Source organism: Eptatretus burgeri, chromosome 15 (assembly GCF_056783735.1).
Source record: "Eptatretus burgeri isolate ZD-2024b chromosome 15, Ebu_testis_v1, whole genome shotgun sequence".
Taxonomy (NCBI): Eukaryota; Metazoa; Chordata; class Myxini; order Myxiniformes; family Myxinidae; genus Eptatretus; species Eptatretus burgeri.
The window spans coordinates 43,166,638-43,189,364 of NC_140975.1; the positions used below are offsets into that span (position 1 = coordinate 43,166,638).

Below are 22,727 nucleotides of genomic sequence, written 5' to 3' on the forward strand. Positions count from 1 at the left end.
CTGTGTTCTAATTTTCCATGGTCGTATGAGGCGCGAGCTTTGGGTGGGAGCATTGGTGACGATGGGCGTGAGAGATGGCAGATTACTGACCCGACTTCATCCCTTTAATCTCCCAAGCCTCCTTGCCTCGGCGAGCATTAGTGGAATTGTTGTCAAATCGCTTGTGTCTGTCAGCAGGTCTCTAGGTCAAGACATGGCCAGCGTGGCTTGCGTGACTGGACAATCGAGGTGGGGCAGGATAATGAAAGCCAAAACCCAGGAATATGACACGCCCCACAAAACTCTGGCAAAATAAAATGGCTAACAGCCGGACACTTTAATCACATGTTTGACGAGGCGTGTGGGAATGAGCGATGCTTTTACTACGACGACGCCACGACTTGCCGTTCTGCACGCGGGATTGTCGCTCTCACGTAAAGATCACCCTTGTTGAAGTCTTATTCGGTCTTGCATCCGCCCAACCAGTCAAACGCAGAATCGCGTCCTGGATATTCAGCAATGCATCTCATTTGTTTGTTCATTCATTCATTCATTCATTCATTCATTCATCCATCCCCTCTGAGTGTAGATGAATGTCCTTGTGTTGTGGTAATGGGAAATGGCACAGATTATTCATCAAGCAATTCTGTCCATGATTTTGGGACCGAATGTTCGTTGGGACTTTACACCGGATGGAAAGTTTTGTCCCAGTTTGTATTTGGCACGAGTTGTTTAATTTCCACAAGAACGAGGCTCGTGGAAGAAAGAGCAAGGTTGAATTGACAGTGGGGGTGGTGGGACAACAATTGGGTACAACCAGTAAGGGGATAAACAAACAGGAAAGAATGGAGAGGAGAGGAAACACTAAAATCAGCAAGCAAAGAGTTGAGTTGGAAAGGGTTAATGGGGGTAATAATGGTCATGGGTCATGATGGAGGATGATGCGAGGGTGATGGTGCACTTCCTGTTTTAAGTCTTGGAGGAAAGTGTAGGGAAAGAACAGCCTGTACAAAAAGGTGGTTTATAGGTGGGAGAAGCGAGGAATAAAAGAGTTGAAGTTTAAATTTTCATTCAATGGTACGAGGATATATACGATCTGAGAGGAAGAGAAGTGATGAGTTGCATTGGTTTAAGGATTTGTACCATACTAAATCAAACCATTTGAGGTGGTTTCAACCTGGTATGGAATCCTCCACCAGCACTGCAATCTGGGATATTCTTGATTGGTTGCTTAAAAATTCTAATATAAACTTGATGTATTGCACTTACTTTAAGTCAAACATCGGAATGAAAAAAAATTAAAAAAGGATAGTCCTGAATAAATTTTTGAACTTTCTTTGGTTGTGATGGATACTCAGAATCAATTGATGTGTTATTAACATCTGGGTGTGCAGGTTATATCATGTTTTGGACACATGAGAATAGAAAAAGGACGATGGACAATGAAATCTCGTTTCATATGATCATGCAGACACTATAACTATCAGTAGAGTGATGAGAGCCACTTGATTGCAGAGTCGATGGCTTCATGTGGTTCTACAAAGGACCCCACAAATCTACTCTGTGCATAGTGTTGCGTGACCTGTACGAATGTCTGTCTGATCCTGATGACCGCAAGAACCTTCTGGGCTTTCAGTTAGCTTCCACTTGCACATATGGTGAGGGGTCCTTACATGGAGACTTCACAACAAGGTGGAGTAGAAGATGACAACCTTCTGGCATTCTCCCCTGTGATTATGCTTTGTCGCTTCGGTAATGTCATTGAACCAATGAAGCAGATTTAATGTTTAAATTGATTAAATAATCAATAGATATGGAAAAGAACATTGTAAGGGATAACCCTAATGTTTGAACTAATCAGGTCAGAACCATCACCATCTTTCTCTTCTTCTGTCTATTTTTTTCACATCTCGGGGATCATCTGCCAGCCTTTGATAGTCGATAGACATTTATTCAAACTTGCGTGACTTGCACTTCATATACGTAATCAGGTTTTTGTTTATCTTATCCTTCAGACAAGGTTCAATTTGGCAAATGTTTAATTTTCTCTAAGTAGACAATTCCGTGCAACGTGTGTGACTCTTCTGTGTAAGTCCCCACAGGCCTCTGCTTTGATCTTCAAAAAGCTTTCCCTGATTTTCATTCCGATGTGTAAACCGTCGGGAGGAAAATAAGGAAACTTGCGCACACGAAACCGAAGCGAGCCACCCAGATCGATGGGCCGACCAGGAAATTGAAGGGAGTTCCTTTGTCTTTCAACCGCAAACAATTAAAGGGGAAGTCGCACAGGAGCCTTTTGTTACTGGGCACCGTTAATTAGCAAGTGTGAGAGAGGCCTGGGCGGGTCGTGCTGATCACGTGGACCTCTCTCGGTTACATCTGCAAATGATGAGAAGCTGGATTTATCTTAGCCTTTTGTGATGGATTTTTGTGTCTTTACTCGAGTTTGAGTATGGTCCACAGCATGTTCATTGTTTGCCAGTCTGGATACCAAATGGCAACAGCTGATAGATGATTTAAACTAATTGAAATAGAAACTTGTTCTTGAGTTCAAACTTCCTAATCAGGCCAGTTCCCACTCAGGTCCCACAGGTCAGACATTCATCAAACCTTGGTGGGTTTGAGATCGGTGATGGAATGCAGTTTAAGAGTATGGTGATTGTTGGGTGCAGTAATGATTGCCATAGTCATTTATTATTATTATTATTATTATTATTATTATTATTATTATTATTATTATTATTTCCACCGGATGAACTGCCATTTCCAAACTGGCCATGGCAGCCTCATAATGCTGGACGTTTCCATCCGATAACCGCTAGAGTTCAGTTCATCAACCCATATCGCTCTTTGTGCCGAGCGCAGAACATTAGCCCCGCAAAGCACAATCGGCACACTCGGGTTTAGAAAGCAGTGTTTTTGGGAGCTGAACTTAAACCCCAAATGAAAATAAGATGTTGAGCTTGTGCAGCAGGTAAGTGTTCTTGATTCAAGCTCGGATCAGAACAGTTTATTTAATCCGAGAAGTAAGGGATACACGGACATTAGCAGCACTGGTAGATAGCTTGGGTATGGGATGGTTTATTGGATATCTATGTAGTGTTTGTGATGTCTGTGAGAGGGTCTCGTCCAAAGGTGTTTGCTATTTTCTCAACTTGCATCCTCCTTCAACCCTCAACCCCTCTAACCCCCCCCCCCCCCGGAAGATCAGGAACGAATACAATCTGAAATCTACTATATTAAAGAGAGCTTATGTGGCTGGAGCTATATCGGCAATATTCCCTTGTCGCTTGGTCACGGCATTGACCAATTGGGTGTGCCTGTTTTTCCTTTTATTCGTTGATTGGTTGTGGCACTGACCAATTGGGTTCTTATCGGTTGATCGTGGCACTGACCAATTGGGTGTGACCATTTTTCCCAGCATCGTTTTTCATGTCCATTGTTGCCATGTCTATCCACATCAGCAAACAATGGTCCATCGAGGTGGTGCGGAAAATCATGTGCTTTTGTCATCTCGTGTTACCTCACCTCACAGCCATGATTACCCCTCCTGTCTCAGAGATCCTTGTATAAGGATAGAACTCTAAAAATGGGAAATAAATTATTTAATTAAAACGTGCTTTATGCCATTCTGCCAAGCTAAAGTTGCCATAGAAAACAGGTGGCCCACATAATTGAGGTTACTTTGCATTACCATTTCTTCCCAATATTCTGAAATCGCCATTAAACCTGATATTACTGTTTTTTGTCATTCCCTTCATTTTGTCAATCATCTCTCTCTCTCCTCCCCCACACCCTTTCTCTCGGCTTATCAATTTGACATCACAGACAGGTCGGTGGTTACTCTGTCTTCTGTCACCTCCTTTCTGGTCTTGCACCCCTTACCTTTTCCATAATCTCTCCACCACCTCCCCCCCTCATCCCCCGCACCTCTCCCACCAGATGTCTGCAAGGCACACACGATCTGCCATTAACCTCCTTCTGGTGAAACTCTGAAAATCCGGAATGACTGCTCACCTCCACTCATTCATTCGTACTTCTGTTTTTCCCCAGCTGTGGAACCAACTTTCTCTATCTTCAATCTAGTTCTTCCCTCTCGGTCTTCAAAACAGCCTTTCACCACCATTTCAGATACTGCCATCCGCAAACTGCAGGGATCCACAACCATGACCTTGTGTACCCTCATTAACCCTTTCCAAGCCCTTTTTTATTATTATTTTTTTTTCCTTCCACCTCTGTGATTGAGAGTTTGTGGTTGTATCTATCTTGTTCATCCCCATGCTCTCATTCCAAAGCACATCCCTTATCCCTCCAAGTCTTCTGTTTTGCACTTCAACCCTGCTGTTAGTGTGCCCCCCCCCACTCTTTATTCTGTTCCTTTTGTTCTGTTACATCCTGATCCGTTCTGTGGTCCAGCTCCTCCTCGAGCCTCGACACTGTATACAAAAGGTTATTTTTTTTTTCACATTTCCACACCGAAGGCTAATCATTCTGTTTTGACAAACTTCACAATTTTAATCTCTGCAAATTATTATTTTCCTTTATCTTTTCTATTTGGGCTGCAGACCTTTATCTATTTCTATCCAAGTTTCTCAAAACAGGATTTACAGTCATGACCTCCGGTCTCTCAAACTGGTAACCCTGGTCATTATGCTATCTTTTACCCTCCCTTCCCTCTTCCTTTCTTCTTTGTATTTCGCTAATCATGCCATTCTTGGTTGTACACAAGTTGCTTGAATTATTGCTCCTTTTTTGTTGTCTTTGGAGATGCATGACTCACGAATGGACCTCAAAATGATTTCCATTTGCGGTCACAGCCACACTGGGGCACTGCTTGGACATCCCTGTGATGATGTTTTTGATTAATCAACATCGATTTGTTATTATTGGTACACTTTTATGGAATTTTCTCACAGTGCTTACATTTATCTGTATTCTATTTCTAGAATACTACACAGCAGAAGGCATCGTTCGTCCACGCAGCCTAACTTACGTATCGTCACAGAACAGGCCAGGTGGGACATCTCTAATCTTTGTCTTTGATTCCCATTCCATTCTTTAATGTCCTTCATTATTATATATATTTTTTCATTTTCCCCTCTTTTCATTTCCCACCACTTGTCTTTGTTCAGTTGAGCACAATTTAGTCCTTGAGCAATTATAAAATTTGTTTTGTGCAGTTTCCAAGCTCTTTAATCACATTAATCATCATCTTTTATATCTACCACCACCATCACAGAGGAAGCGATCCTGGCAGAGTGCCGTCCGCGAAATACTACTGTGAAGCTACACCGATCGCTGCTGGACGCGAGCAGTGCCAACTTTGTGCTTTGGCCTGGGTGCGTTGAGCTGTCTCGCTGCACTGGCTGCTGTAACTCTGCCATGCTACGCTGTGAAGCGACGCAGACGCAGCTTCGGACACTTAAGGTACATTCGCGATGACCCTGCTCTGCTCGATCAACTACCTACGCCACCACAATTACCTCGACTCTTACTTTTTTTCATGGAAACTGTTTTAAGGACTGCAAACCTGTTCTGCTTAGAACTTGGGACAAGGGCACTTGTGCGAATGTGAGGGTATGAGTCTGCAGAAGTGGAAGGCCTTGCATCGCAATGCTGTGCCCAGCACGCTGTTTTGAAATTCAGGCTTTTGTTTTGTCAGAAGAGTCACAGCTTGAAAATGAGCGTTGGCTCTGACACAGCGGGTCATAATGAATGTGAATGCAGGTCCCCCCCCCCCCCATGATTGTTAAAGAGTAAATTTTATCGATGTCTTTGGTCCATCCTTCGCATCTCTTGCATTGCCAGAAGGTATGGTATCAAAGGACTTGTTCTTTTGCTTTATTTTATCACTGATTCGATTCTTGCTAAGATGTAACAAGTATTTTGTTGTTATGCCCCAGTTTATGTGCTGTCAATATTCAAGCAAATGTCCCTGTTAGACAGACAACCTATAAACCAGATCTCAACCCGTGGTTTGAAGGTTAAGCCCATCTGACAAGGACACTTGTTTGTGGCTACTGATCTGATATTCCTTTATAACCTCACAATTACTGGACCCTCATGCAGCTGCCTCAGCGATTATCGATAAAATAGGCCCGGATGGGGCACATTAGGCAAGCTCAGGGTGTGAACCAAAGTTATAATTCTTGTGAAATATTCCATTGAATCTTTCATGTCTGCATGGTTGTAAAAGGGAAAGCTTACTAAAGGGCACCATGCTCTGCAATGCAGCACCTGCTGTTGGCTTCACCTCCAGATCCTAGGATGTAATCCCAACTTGAGGCCAATCCAGTGTGAGCTTTCTTGTTATCCCTGATTAATTGTCCAAAAGTAGTTTTGCATCATTGACCTCGTTGTTTGATTATTATCTTGCCAAAACGAAGTTTTTGCAAGATATGTTAGTCAGCTTGTATTTTTTTTTTTTTGTCTGTAATCACGCATAAAAAATTCTGTAGAGCACAGTTATCATTGGAAATTTTTGTAACCGCATATCAGAGGCCTATAGAGGTCCCTTTCAGTGCACAAAATTTTGAAGGTCAAGGTCAAAGGTCAAGGTCACTTTGTCACAAATCAGGGGAGTCGACGAAACCCTTATTTTTTGAGTAATTTTGATCGGATAGTCTTCAAACTTCATGGGAATATAGTTCATGGTCTGGCGCTCAGCTGATTAATTTTTGGTGGCGATTGGCCTTGACCTTCATGGTTAGCGCCTAAGGTCAAACATATTTGACCCCAAGGTCAAATTTTCAAGTTTTAGGAACCATATCGTGTAGTACCTCAAATTGAACACCTCTGAGTGCTTTCTAGATATGTCAAACTTGAGACATTATGATGTCATTTGGTGACGTTATGAGGCAAACGCATATTTTTCATGGTTACTCTGTAGAACGATTCTCATCGGAATCTCTCGTAGGCAGATATTCCTCAAGGAGTCGCTCCTGGTGGATAGCAGCTCTGTTCACCTCAGTGTGACCTTAAAGAAGTCACACGTGGTCACCTTTTGGCAAGATACGGGTAACCCTGCGGGTGACATTGGTTTATTTTGTTGTTTTTTTTTTAAACTCATTTTGATTGATTTCTCCTTGTATCCCTTTGGAAATAGCATTAGGATTTTTGACCTTGCCGGCCTGCCACCGTTATTCCATCGTTTAATGTTTAAGAGCTCAATCCCAATATACCTTGAGGGCATTAACAGTAAACCACAAGGTATCGTCTGGTACCACATGTAGACCAGACCAGGCAGGGCAGGTAAATCACCTCCTCCATCAATGCCAGCTGGGCTATCTTTAACAATACAATGACGTGGGGATTCTCCTTGTTAACAACGAGCAAATACCACCCGTCACTTCGCTGATGGGGATGTTAAAGGTGGGGGGGGGGAGAAAGGAGGGAGGGGAGGCAGAGAGGACAAAGGGAGGGGAGGGGAAGCTCGGAGTGGGTTAGAAAGGGGAGAAGAGGAAGGAATGGGTGGGGGAGGTGGGGAGAGCGATGCCTCATCAAACATTGCTATACACTGCAGGAGAGAAAGGTGTGTGTGTGTGACACAGAGAGACTGAGAGGTGGGGTTAGCAAAGAGAATGATATGTTATGCTTAATGACCACACACACACACACACACACACACACACACACACACACACACACACACACACACACACACACACACACACACACACACACACACACACACACACACACACACACACACACACACACACACACACACACACACACACACACACACACACACACACACACACACACACACACACACACACACACATCAGAACAGCTGTACACAACGACACAACAGTTTGTAACGTTTGTAAAGCTGGCAAATCTGAAAAAAACTTTGATATTCTAATTCCAGAAAATTTGTGGGAACATGAATCAAAAGCAATCACTGAAAACATGGAAGTACCGACTGCTCACTATGACCTCATGATCCCATCGAGCGTAAACATTGAAAACAAAGCATTGCGACCAGATATCGTACGAAGGTACAAAAAAGAGAAAAAGGCATTGCTAATGGAGGTGTTAATACCAGTGATTTTTGGACAAACCAATGCAGAAATAAAGAAAATGACCAAATATCAACATCAAGAATGAAGTGAAAAGATCCTGGAAGTTGAAGAGATCCGAAATTGTCCCAATAATCATTGGATTAATGGGAATGATGAATAAGAACCTGACAGATCATAAGAAAACATCCCTGGGAATATTACTACAAGCAAACTACAGTTGGAAGCTGTCCAGGGCTCAGTGATGATCCTCAAGAGAGCCCTGAGAACAAAACTTCACATCTTGGTCCTTGATTCGTGACTGCCCTTCCCGAAACGGAGGTGGATACCTAGAGACCTGGGAGGACTCCATTCCACATTCTGAAATCCGCATATGGAGATAACGACCAACAACACACCCACCGGTGCCAATCTTCAGTATGGTAATACAGTTTATATACATCAACACACGCGCAAATGTACACACACATAGAGTACATAAAAACGACAAACATAAAGATTTACCTTGAAGCAGAGTTCTTTGAAAGAAGAATTCCATTCAATAGCAAGATTCAATTCAAAACGACAAGGGCACTTGATAGATCGCATGATCCATGAGAACATATCGGGCCCAATATATTTTTGAAATATCATGCTTTTCAGGACCATATCGTTTTTGGCCCGATCTCTCAATGGTGAAGAATCACTTTTAAAATTCTAGTGGTCGGATCCGGATCCAGATCTTTACCAAAATCGAATCAATTTTTCCTTGTCACACACTCAACGTGTCCATCAAGTTTCATCTGAATCCGTCCACAACTTTTTGAGATATCGTGTACACAGACAAACAGACAGAAAGGGGGTGAAAACATAACCTCCTTCACCTTCGGTGGTGGAGGTAAATAGATCAAGGCACAGAACACAAAATGTCAGTCTATGCTTTATGTCTTCACAGCTAGATCAAACATGGCGAACATGAGGTCGGATGGACCTTATTGTGACGATGTCGAAGTGAGGGGTGGATGATGAAAGGAAATCGCACAAAAATGTTAAACAAAGCGATGTCCTGTAAAAATAAAGTTGCACATTTTCAACGAATGAGACACCTCCCGTGGCACCAAAGCAACGGCACCGCGGGGCCCAACAAAGGAGGAAATGTATGTCCAATCGATGTGTTAGATTGAAAGCTCGGGTACTTTTACCGAAACGAACAACCAAGCAGCTTGGAGAGTGCTTGCTAAGTGCTTAAGCACTCAAGCAAGCACTCCAACGAAACGGTTGATAAGGAATGGCTGGCTTGGTAAGCATGAGCATCGCCTATCCGTCATATTAAACACACACGTCCCAGAGATGCCGAATTGGACAAATAAACACTTTTTGGAACTGCTGCTAAGTTCAATTCTAGAGCTTAAATTTTGTAATTCTCCTTCATTTAAGAGCTTCTCGAGGTTATGGCATGTGTGGAAATTAAATAAAGCCACAAATGCTGGCGTCTCCTGACATTTATAAGCAATGTAATGTATCCAGCGATTCATAGGTATCGATATGAGTAAGGAAAGTGAACAAAAAATCTATGGGTTTTTTATTTTTATTTTTTGTATACCTTGGTCGAGGCTCGTATGAGAGCTAACACACAACTCACAGCAAGGAGGCATGAGACAAGAGGGGCGGGAGTGGAAGGGACAAAACAGTGGGGAACAGACACATTAGGTGAACTGTGGAAGGGAGAGGGATGGGGATGGGACGGGGAACATGGCGAAGAGAAGATGGACATTTCAGGGACTTTCAGGAAGGAAAGCAGGAGAAATGAAGGAAGTGGGCTTGGGTGGATTATCGGGGGTAGAAAAGATCGAGGATTTGGATGGGGGAAGATAAGAGGTGGTGGTGAACAGCTGTTTTGAAAGCCTGGAGGGAAGAATGGGAAAGAATAGAGCGAGGAAGTTTATTCCAAAGGCGGGAAAAAGAGGAATGAAAGAGTGAAGATGAGCAGTGATTCGTGATTTTGGTAGTTTTACCAGAAGGGGGTTGTTGGCGGACCTTGAGCGCCCTGTGGAAATGTGGTGGGGACAAATCGCAGAGAGAGCAGGGGGGGCAAGGCTGGAGAGGAGTCGGTAGAAGACAGAAAGACCACCGACCAACCTGCGGTGATTGAGTGAGAGGCCCAAAGACTCAGCTTCATTGCGGGAGATGCCGATGATCTTAAATGCCCTGGTTTCGACAGCGTGAAGCCGAGAAAGGTGGGAGGCAGGAGCACCAGCCCAGAGGGGAGAGCAGTACTCCATCTGGCTACGGACAAAAGCTTTGTAAGTGGTCAGGAGCTCAAGAGGGCTGAGGAAGGACTTTGCACGACGGAGGATTCCCAGTCGGCGACTGGCTTTTGAGGCGAGGTTGGAAATGTGACTTTCCCAGGAAAGGTCATGGCAGATAGTGAGACCCAGAAGCTTGAAAGAAAAGACTTCTTCCAGAGGATTGTTGAGAAAGTGGATGGGGGGGTTTTGTAAACGGTCCTTTCGAAGAGACATAGTGAGAGTGTGAGATTTGTCTGGATTGAAAGACATGTTCCACGTGTTGGACCAGTTTGTGATTTTATCCAGATCTGCAGTGAGTGAAGAAGCTGCTGCTTGCCGGTCTGAGGGATGACAGATGGTACGGCAGAGGGTGGAGTCGTCGGCAAAGAGAAATAGAGGATTTTCCAGAGAGTCCGAGAGATCATTGATGAAAACCAGAAAAAGAACAGGGCCCAGACGCTACCTTGAGGAACTCCAGCCTGCACAGGAAGAGGGGATGAAAGAACTCCATTTAGGGCCACACGTTGACTGCGACAGGAGAGGAAGTCTGCGAGCCATGAGTGGAGATGGCCTTGAATACCATGGGAAGAGAGTTTGGTGAGTAGGGCAGGGTGCCAGACTGTGTCAAAAGCACGTGATATGTCCAGGGATATGGCTCGGATTTCCTGTCTGGCATTGAGGACCTCCATCCATTGATGGGAGAGCAGAAGCAGCATATCCAGGGTAGAGTGACCTGGTCTGAAACCAAATTGATGATTGGAAATCAAGCCATTGGAGAAGAGGAAGGATTTCATATCTGAGGCGATGATGGATTCCATCACCTTGCTGATGATTGGGAGAAGGCTGATTGGTCTGTAGTTACAGGGATCTGTTTTTGCACCTTTTTTATGCAGGGCAGTGATGTTAGCAGATTTCCAAGCAGATGGCAGATGACCTTGGGCAAATGAGAGGGTGAATAGAACAGAGAGTGGGTGAGCAAGAGCAGAAGAGCAGGCTTTGAGGACACGTGGGCTGATGCCGTCTGGACCGGTTGCAGAATCTGACTCGAAGAAATCATTGCGGCCTGTTCTAAGTCGAGGCATGGTTGAGCAGGCCAAAAAACATGGTGGCTTCAGACCCCAGTGAGGTTACCCAGGATATGCCTTAATACCCCAAAGAATGAGGTGGCCGAGGAGGCACCTGATGAAGGATATAATTAAATAAGGCCGTTAATTATCTTCAAAATGGGTGATTTAATTAACGCAAACACCCAATTTTCACTCTTCCACTTCCGTGGAGTTCCCTTCGTATGCATGCAGAGTTTCAGGCTGATAGGTTCCATGGTTTTGGAGTTATGGAGGAGACGCATGCACTGACGCACTCGACGCACTCGACGCACTCGACGCACTCGACGCACTCGACGCACTCGACGCACTCGACGCACTCGACGCACACCACGCACACCACGCACACCACGCACACCACGCACACCACGCACACCACGCACAACACACACAACACACACAACACACCACACATATATATATATATATATATATATATATATATATATATATATATATATATATATATATATATATATATATATATATATATATATATATATATATATATATATATATATATACACACACACGCACTGACACACACTGACATTTATTATCGATGGAAGCACCAATGACATCAGGTATAGTCATTTACGGTACCACACTTATTTAGATTTTATTCTTCGAGTTTTACATTGAAGTCATTTTGCTTGCACATCGTCAAATCTACTCTGCAGTGACAGTTCGTGGTGATGGTCGTTGGCCTCTGTGGTCAGAAGCATATTAAAATTAAAAACTCATCACAGTGTGGTTGTTTAAGTAAAGTATGAGCATGCTGAGTTGCATTTTTAGGACCCTAGTTTACTCAAAATACCCTGATTGGAGCAACTACTTGAATAAGAATGTGTGTGGAAAATGATTGTGATGAAAAGCATTTAGTGATGTCAAATAATATTCGCACAGTGCTCTTCTAAATACAATTCATCTGTGCGCGCACCCTCCGCAAACAGTGTAATCCCCTGGCTTTTAAAATTCCATGTATTATTATTATTTTTTTGGAGAGTGTGAAACTTTTAAAGAACTTTTTTTAAGGGTTCGAGAGGGATGGATCGATAGAGAGGGAGAGGGAGAGGGAGGGAGGGGGAGGGAAAGAGACATCGGGGGAAGAAAGACAGAGAGACAGAGAGAGAGAGACCAAACCAAAAATTTGGAAATCTTTATAAAAAGGATACTGTATGTAAATGCTTGATTGACAAAGTGTGATTGTACACAAATAACAAGTGGCATATGAATGACATTTTTCAAAGTTTTACTTAATAACTGAAACTTTATTGCCTCTTTCATAATGGCTCCCTTTCACGGTACACTTTGGCCGATTTGTTTGTGACCCTTTGAAGAATCTGACAAAAAGTTCCTGTGTGAAGGTACAAAGATCCACTGTCGTAGGCCGGTTGACTTCCTCGTCAAACAACACATGACTTTTCAACCTTTTATTTAGTAGAGGGAAGGAGGAGGCTGCAGCGCATGAGGTCAGGAGAATAATGGCGGGTGCAAAAAGTCCCTTTTCGTTCGGCATTTGGGGACTCTGAAAACATCCATTTCCGAATGAAGGTCGCAGAAAACTAATTTTGATTCGTATTTTTTTTCCTCCTTGAATGACAGTGGTAGGTCTGTGTAGAAAGAGACAGAGACGACTGGTCGTTTCCAGCAGCATGCATCGTTTTCATTTAGTATTGCAAAGGGTTTACCCATAGCTCCTCACCAATGATGACTTTCTGAGATAAGAATGTGATCACACGAATGATGTTGGGCAGATAGGAAAGGGACTTGAAGAGTTGTTGGAAGAATAGAGGGGGCGAGAGTGAAAAAGGCATCTCCACAGGGTATTACCATGGCCCACTGGGCTTGTGAACATGGGCATTTGGTGAGGAAGGGGGAGGGGTAGTGAACGGGGAACGTTGGGAGTCTCTCAGGGTTTGGGGGAAGGGTTGTTGTGGAATTTAAAGTGAGGGAACAACGGCACAAAGTTTGAAGAACCTGGAGCACCTGGCATACTCGGCACCATTGCCCCCATCTATGTGGCCCTTACCTTGACATGCCCGTATAATTTGGTATTTGTTTGCACCGAGCCAGGTGTGGGAAAAGAAAGAGGAGCGATGCTTCCTGCATACTGCCAAGAGCCCTCCACCTCCACTCCCAAAATGGGATCTATACAATGACACAGGTGGATAACTGTTCAACACTGGGAGGCACCACGGTCAAACACTAACATTTCCATTCAAAGAAAGAGGCAGTAGTAAAGATTACACTTCGAAGTAGAAAAAACATGGAAGATGGAAGAATGAGTGGTGAGGATAGAATGTATTATATACTCATTGGTGAGGATAGAATGTATTATATACTCAACAGACCCAACTGCACACGGTCATTGATACTTCAGGCCATCGGTAAGGGTCAGTGAGTGGGCAGTTTCACTGGCGGTGTAAGTGATCCCGATAAGGCCTCACAATGTGCACTTGTTGCCTGGCTTGGTATCACTGGCTTGGAATGTAACAGGTAATGGACGATGGTTGGATCCGATGGCCTATTCCTTTTTTCCAGGACCGTAAATACAACGCTGAAATTTCTTACGGGTTCGGACAAAACTGAGAGACTGTCTTTTGCTACAATTTGCAAAGTTGATGCCACAATGCTCATGGGAATCTAATCGGGTTCTTTAAGTGTTGGTTCCTCATAAAGTGGCCACATTATTCGGCTTGGATGGTTCTTCTGGTTCAAGACCTGCATCCTCTCACCCCACACTCCGCTCTTTCCCAGCGGATGGCAAGGTTGCTCATTTGGTAGTGTGCTGGCCTCTGCACTGTCTACTCATAAATTTGTGCCCCTATGGAGATGAATATAATTAAATCCATCATCCTGGAGTTGTGTCAGCATGGGGGCACTGCGTCTCTGAGCACGCCATCCTTCAGACGGAAGTAAATCCAGCTGTCCCATCTGCATTAGGCTGTGGACATTAAAAGATATGACAGTATATTGTGAAAGGAGTATAGGATTTTCAGCTGAATTACCTACCGATAGATTAATTGGGATAACTAAACATTTTATGCACTGATCTTTGGCTCGTGGAAGAGCTTGTACATTAATTACATGTAGGACAAATACTATGGACGTGTGGACGATGGACAAACACACATGGTATATGCCATATGGGATTAGAGCCTTACACATTACAAGGGTTCCTTGCATCATGAGCCAGGGGTGCAGATGGGGATATTAACAGATCAGGGCAAACCCAGAAGAGGATATAAACTTTGTATGCTAAGTTAATATTGTGTGTGTGTGTGTGTGTGTGTGTGTGTGTGTGTGTGTGTGTGTGTGTGTGTGTGTGTGTGTGTGTGTGTGTGTGTGTGTGTGTGTGTGTGTGTGTGTGTGTGTGTGTGTGTGTGTGTGTGTGTGTGTGTGTGAGAGAGAGATATACTCGTGGATAGTACAAACAGATAAATGGAGTGAGTAAGCAGTATGATTTATGCACAGACCAATGTCTACCCTTTTCCTAGCTGAGGGAGTGAAGGTCCACACATCCACCAACTATTTCCGGCAGACAGGAGGTCTGGTTTAACGTCAATCTGAGAGACAGCACACACACACATTGGTGAATCGGCCTGCCTGTGAAACACTAGGATGACTGTTTATTGCTGCGTCGAGATGCAAACCCAGGCTGGACAGCTCAGAGGCAAGTGCGTGTACCCTCTAGGCCAGGTGATGGGAGGGAGGGAACTTTTCCTCGTCGAAGGGCCATGACAGCTATTGTTAAACTTGCTGCAGGCTGATTTATATGCAATTTTACTTGGCGAATTTTTTTGCCAAGTATGTTTGTCTGTATCGTTTTTCTGTCTGTCTGTTTGTTTGTCACCATTTTTGGCCTCTAATCATTCTCAGTTTTTACTGCAGATGTCAAAATGATTGTAACATAACTGAACAACCTGATTCTTGATTTTAATGAAAAAAATTACCCCCGTGTGGGGGTGACGGTCATCTCTATAATGTTTTTTACTATCATAATCGATGAACCGTTGCCAGATATCTCCTAAAATGACAGACTAGATAGGTTTTGAAAATGGCGACTTTCGTGACCTCGTGACCTTGACCCTGACCTCGAATCCGGGGAAAAATATGTCGTTGATCACTCATCGACCTCTACCCACATACCAAATTTCATCAAGATCGGAAGTAAAAAGTTTTCTTTGTACCGGGAGGTGTTTTTGACAATCTTCCAGGTTACGTGGTGGCCAAATGGGACGGAAATTCAAAAATCTGTCCGGTTAGATATAAGATAATATTTTTTACTATCATAATCAATAAACAGTTGCCAAATATCTTGTAGAATGGCAGACTAGATAGGTTTTGAAAATGGCGATTTTTTTTTTTTATAAGTTACGTGACCTCGTGACCTTGACCCTGACCTTGAACCCAGACAAAAGTTATATCGTTGTGCAACACTCATCGACCTCTACCCACCTACTAAGTTTCATCAAGATCGGAAAGAAAAATTGTTGACGGACGGACATTTGGTCCGGCTTTATTCCGAGATGACCTAAAAAGGGAACAGAGGAAATAATTACACATTTTTATCATAATCTTATTATAATGGAGCAAACGCATATGGTTATGTATGTATATTTGTGACGAAAACGTCGTTTTCTTCTTCAAATTTTCTTTAACAAATTCCATCATGTTGTTTATACAATCCCTATAGAAAGTCTACACCCCCTTTCAAAATTTTCACCTTTTGTTGCCTTATAGGCTAGAATTAAATTGCATTAAATCAGACTTTTTCCACCTTTTATTTGCACATCGTAATCAACAACTTCCAAGTGAAAAACAAATTTCAGAAAATTAATTAAAATACAAAACTAGAATATCTCTGTTGGATAAGTGTCCATCCCCCTTATAATAGCAATTGTAAATGAGCTCAGGTGTAACCAATCACTTTCAAAATCACACACCAAGTTAATTGGCCTCCGCCTGTGTTAAATTGTAGTGATTCTGATTATTTCAGAATAAAATCAGCTGTTACTATCGGTTTCCTCTGGGTAGTGCACGTCACAGCAAAGACTCAACCATGAGCACCAAGGATTTTCAAAAGACCTCTGGGATAAAGTTGTAGAAAGGCACAGATCAGGGGATGGGTATAAAAATATTTCAAAGGTCTTGAATATCCTTTGGAGGAAAGTCAAGACAATCATTAATAAGTGGATGGTGTATGGTATCACCAAGACCCTGCCTAGATCAGTCCATCCCACCAAACTGCATAACCAAGCAAGGAAGAGACTGATCAGAGAGGCTACCAAGAGGCCAATGGCAACTTTAAAAGAGCGACATGCCTTTATGACAAAGACTGGTCATTGTGTGCATGTGACAACAATATACCAAGCACTCCACAAGTCTGGCCTGTACGGTACGGTGACAAGAAGGAAGCTATTGCTCAAAAAAGCCCACCTTGAGTCCATTTGAGTTTTGCAAAAAATCACTCTGTAGACTGAAGCCACGTGGCAAAAAGTTTTGTCATCTGACAAAACCAAGATGGAATATTTTGGTCGAAATGCAAAACATTACATTTGGTGCAAACACAACACAGGACATCACCCAAAGAACACCATCCCTACTGTGAAACATGGTTCTGGCAGCATCATGTTATGGTGATGTTTCTCATCAGCAGGGACTGGGGCACTTGTGAGGATAGAATGTAAAATGGATGGAGCAAATTACAGAGAAATCCTAGAGGAAAATATTATGTTTGTGGGTTAGATGGAGGAATTTCATAGCAAAGGTAGGATTGTATAGAGTAGCATGGTCTGTGGACCAGGAGACATCTTGATGTAATTTAAGTTGGGAAAACCTGTCAGCTTAAGTTGTTTTGTAAGTTGTTACATGTCACCACATGGGGGTGGTGCTGTGTTAATTCGGTAGGGTTTTAGGCTAATTTCTCCCAGTATGTGATTGCCCCCTGTGACTTTATTTTTTTTATTTTTTTTTTTTTGTATACCTTGGTCGAGGCTCGTATGAGAGCGAACACACAACTCACAGCAAGGAGGCATGAGACAAGAGGGGCGGGAGTGGAAGGGACAAAACATTGGGGAACAGACAGGTGAACTGTGGAAGGGAGAGGGATGGGGATGGGACGGGGAACATGGCGAGGAGAAGATGGACATTACAGGGACTTTCAGGAAGGAAAGCAGGAGAATTGAAGGAAGTGGGCTTGGGTGGATTATCGGGGGTAGAAAAGATCGAGGATTTGGATGGGGGAAGATAAGAGGTGGTGGTGAACAGCTGTTTTGAAAGCCTGGAGGGAAGAATGGGAAAGAATAGAGTGAGGAAGTTTATTCCAAAGGCGGGAAAAAAGAGGAATGAAAGAGTGAAGATGAGCAGTGATTCATGATTTTGGTAGTTTTACCAGAAGGGGGTTGTTGGCGGACCTTGAGCGCCCTGTGGAAATGTGGTTGGGACAAATCGCAGAGAGAGCAGGGGGGGCAAGGCTGGAGAGGAGTCGGTAGAAGACAGAAAGACCACCGACCAACCTGCGGTGATTGAGTGAGAGGCCCAAAGACTCAGCTTCATTGCGGGAGATGCCAATGATCTTAAATGCCCTGGTTTCGACAGCGTGAAGTCGAGAAAGGTGGGAGGCAGGAGCACCAGCCCAGAGGGGAGAGCAGTACTCCATCAGGCTACGGACAAAAGCTTTGTAAGTGGTCAGGAGCTCAAGACGGCCGAGGAAGGACTTTGCACGACGGAGGATTCCCAGTCGGCGACTGGCTTTTGAGGCAAGGTTGGAAATGTGACTTTCCCAGGAAAGGTCATGGCAGATAGTGAGACCTAGAAGCTTGAAAGAAAAGACTTCTTCCAGAGGATTGTTGAGAAAGTGGATGGGGGGGTTTTGTAAACGGTCCTTTCGAAGAGACATAGTGAGAGTGTGAGATTTGTCTGGATTGAAAGACATGTTCCACGTGTTGGACCAGTTTGTGATTTTTATCCAGATCTGCAGTGAGCGAAGAAGCTGCTGCTTGCCGGTTTGAGGGATGACAGATGGTACGGCAGAGGGTGGAGTCATCGGCAAAGAGAAATAGAGGATTTTCCAGAGAGTCCGAGAGATCATTGATGAAAACCAGAAAAAGAACAGGGCCCAGAACGCTACCTTGAGGAACTCCAGCCTGCACAGGAAGAGGGGATGAAAGAACTCCATTTAGGGCCACACGTTGACTGCGACAGGAGAGGAAGTCTGCGAGCCATGAGTGGAGATGGCCTTGAATACCATGGGAAGAGAGTTTGGTGAGTAGGGCAGGGTGCCAGACTGTGTCGAAAGCACGTGATATGTCCAGGGATACGGCTCGGATTTCCTGTCTGGCATTGAGGACCTCCATCCATTGATGGGAGAGCAGTAGCAGCATATCCAGGGTAGAGTGACCTGGTCTGAAACCAAATTGATGATTGGAAATCAAGCCATTGGAGAAGAGGAAGGATTTCATGTCTGAAGCGATGATGGATTCCATAACCTTGCTGATGATTGGGAGAAGGCTGATTGGTCTGTAGTTACAGGGATCTGTTTTTGCACCTTTTTTATGCAGGGCAGTGATGTTAGCAGATTTCCAAGCAGATGGCAGATGACCTTGGGCAAATGAGAGGGTGAATAGAACAGAGAGAGGGTGAGCAAGAGCAGAAGAGCAGGCTTTGAGGACACGTGGGCTGATGCCGTCTGGACCGGTTGCAGAATCTGACTCGAGGTTTGAAAGCAAGCTCTCCACCTTGTCAGGAGAAAAGGATACAGAGTCCAGGGACAGTTTGGTGCGACTGGGTAAAGTGGGTAGAGATAGTGATGGGTTTGGGACACAAGATTTAGCTGCAAACACCGAGTTTAGACATTCAGCTTTATCACATGTGGAATCAGCAGTGCGGCCATTTGAGGTAAGGGAGGGGATGGAGGGGGAACATACACCAGAAACAGATTTGATTAAACGCCACCAGGATTTTGAGGAGGGAGAGAGGTTTGAGAGTTCAGACTTGAGATGAGAAAGATGTTGTTTTCTGGCTCTCCTGAGGGTAGATACACACTTGTTCCGAGCTTTGTGGAAAGAACTGAGATTGCCCTCAGTTGGGTTTGCTTTCCATGAGGCAAAGGCAAGTTGTTTCAGGACAACTGCCTCACCACAAGCTTCAGTAAACCAAGAGCGGGAGGAAGGGTAAGACAACTGAACACGAGAGGGGATAAATCTGTGCATGAGGGAGAGCAAGTTTCTTTGAAAGAATTCCCAGGATGAGTTGATGTTTGAGAAAGTAGTGATAGGAGACCAGTCTGTAAGTTTGATGGCTGCTCGGAGACCCTGCCAGTCGGCTTGAGTGAAATGCCAGACTCGACGGCGGTGAGGTGGTTCTCTGATAACAGCCAGAGAGATGTCCACTTTAACAAGGACGTGGTCAGAAGAACCAATTGGAGCGAAGGAAGAGCAGCAGATATTGTCAGGGAAATTTGTCAAAATCAGATCCAGAAGAGATGGAGTACCATTGGTTGAGATCCGGGTCGGGAAGTTGACCGATTGAGTCAGTCCCAATGAGTCACAGAAAGCTTTTGCTGATGTCCCATGGCAGGTGAGAGAGGTACCCACACCTAGCCAACTGGCGTGATGACAATTGAAGTCACCACATAAGAGGAAGAGAGAGTTTGGATGAGAAGATAGAAGATGGTCCATGTTTTCGGAGAGTGAGGTGTAGATGGAGTCATCACTGTTCGGTGGACGGTACAGTACACATATAAACATGAGGTGGGAGTGGAGGGGAAGCCGAAGCCAGAGGTATTCCTGGGGGTGTGGGGGAGTGAGAGCAGTGCAGGGAGAGTGAGGAATAGAGTCTTTGATGAAGAGAGCAACACCTCCACCAGGACGAGGCTCAGGTCTGTCATACCGTAACGTAAGAGGGAGTAACCAGGGAGAGATACTTGGGAGTCAGACACGTCTTGGGAGAGGAAAGTTTCTGTTAGGCAGATAATGTCTGGTTTGTCAGTGGCAACCTGCATGGAAAGATCTGAAAGGTTTGAGCGAAGGCCCCGGATATTTGAGGTCCACACTTTTAATGAAGAGGTAGGGGAGGAGGCTTTGGGTGCAGGAGGTGGAGGGGGCGGGGGAGGGTAGGACGAGGGACGAGGGGGGGAGGTAAGGAGGGTTGCTGAAGGAGTGTGGGGTATTGCAGAATAGCGAGGGGAGGGGCCGAATGAGGAGGAGAAAAGGCTCTGTGGTGCTGGGGGAGAGGGGGGACAAGAGACAAGGAAGATGGCAGTTGAGGATTTGAGGAGGTGGAGTGAAGCGATGGAGGTGAGAGGGCAGTGGAGGGAGGCAGGTTGGTGGATGAGAGGGGGGCAACTTAGAGAAGGAAGAGTGAGGGGGATGAAAGGTGGGAGAAAGGTGAGGGGGAATTTTTGAAAGAGGAGAGAGGGAGGCTTGGAGGGAGAAGAGTGGGATGGTTGCTTTGAGAGTGAGAGTGAGGGGTGAGGGGTGAGTTGGCACTGAAGTTGGAAAAAAGAATGGTTGATGGAAAGCGAGCATCCATGGCAAACTGTGGTTTTTAAAAGTTTTAGGTCAGAGATGCGATTTAACACAATTCTTGATGGATGCAATGAAGGCGAATTCAGAGCATGGAGAGAAGAAGCGCTGTAATAGTTGGATTTTTTAGGCAAGGAATGAAGGAGAGGTCGAAATGAGAGCAGTCTGTTAAAATAGCAGAAGAGTAGTGCATTGTGAAACAGTAAAGAGTACCACATGTGTGAGAGAGGAAGGTGAAGCATTATAAGATCGTTTTTGTTGTTAATATTAATGTATGAGAGAGTTCAACAGATTAGATCATGGAAGTGTAAAAAAAAAAAAAAAAAGAAATCGAGGAAGACGAGGAGGAAGTTAAGAGGAAGAAGAAGTAGCAGAATTGGGAGAAGGTGAGCGTGTTGTTGTTGTTGTTGTTGGGTATATATATATATATATATATATACATATATATATATATATATATATATATTTTTTTTTGAGATGAGAAAGATTAGTTGGGAGAATGGGGGATGTTTGGAAAGTGGGGAGGATGAAAATTGAAGGTAATGGGGAGGATAGAAATTGAAGGTAATGGGGAGAAAAAACAAACAAACAAAAAAAAACGATCGAACACCGAGTGGAACCGGTAGGCCTGAAGCCTCGGACTAGGCCTCAAACACCAGGTAAGAACGTCGACATAAATACTCACAAAATAGCACGATTTTTGAAACAAAACCGAACTAGGAACACACATTAACATGTAGGTGAGAAAATTAAACAGTTAAAACGGGACAAATAACAACCGGAACTTAACTTTGAGGACGTCAGCAGGGAGCCCCGAAGGAGACCTCTTGCCGCTCAAAACCGGAACCGGAAGTCAACTTTTTCCAATGTTTTTGAATTTACAAAACCAGAAATAAAAGAACCACACTTTCAACAACAAACAGACCCAAACATTTCCGAGCAAGCAAGAAACCCGCCTTCTCAGCTTCTTGCCAACAATCCACGCCCCGAGGCTTATGATTGGTCGGTGGACTTCAGAAGGTGTGAGAGAGGAGATAGTTGGTGTGAGGAACGCGGTTGAGACAGAGGATCTCGTTTTTGTTCTCCTCTTGGCACTACAAAATAGCAGCCGGATTTTCATGTTCATGCTGGTGTGAATTTGCTTGCGTGCTGGAGCAAGACTCTGGCTATTACGGTTTGGCTAAGTTGTGAAGTTGTAAGTTTCTGAGGGGAGGAGAAGAGAAGAAGAGCGTGCCTTGTGACCTTTTCTTGGGGCCTCAAAGATCGTCCTGTCGTATGGTCAAGGAGAAAGGCGGCGCCCATTTGCGGTGAGCAGACCTGGTGTAAGAGTGGGGTCGGCATAGTCGGTCGTGAGAAAAGAAGAGGCTGCATGGTGGTTGGTGAGCGTCAGCATTGAATACCGCCACATGAATACCCAAGCACATTTCCCGCCCAGAGAGTGGCTTGGCGCCATTTTCGGGTGCGGTTTCCTGCGCAGGACGACGCGGTTCGATCACCAAGCTCATAAGAGATAATCTCTGGACACCCAGATCAGTGCCACAATGAAGGGAGGGATTTTTTATTTATTTTATCTTTCCCCTTGTCTTTTTCTGTGTCTGTGTGGAGACGTCTCAAATTTCGGCTTTAATTTACCTCATGTTTCATTACCTCATGCTTTGATTTATGTTCATTAAACCATATTTATTAAGATTGCTTGTGCCTGTCTATTTGTGGGTTCGAGTATATACCCTTGTGCTTCGGTCTGGTAAACGCCTTTGCTGCCCTCCATCCCATCCCGTGCGTGCGCTATAATCTCCAAGGATCACGTGTTTGCCTCCAAGGTAG

At 44.3% G+C, this 22,727-nt stretch overlaps 1 protein-coding gene across 1 annotated transcript in view; it reads left to right on the forward strand.

The window, feature by feature from the left end:
* Positions 1-22,727, forward strand: part of LOC147012056 (uncharacterized) — a 54,289-nt gene that overhangs the window by 22,409 nt on the left and 9,153 nt on the right. Inside the window, exons 4-5 of the mRNA XM_085856366.1 lie at positions 4,926-4,994; positions 5,219-5,406. Of these exons, the coding sequence (XP_085712492.1) occupies positions 4,926-4,994; positions 5,219-5,406 (257 nt within the window). The remainder of the gene's footprint in view (positions 1-4,925; positions 4,995-5,218; positions 5,407-22,727) is intronic.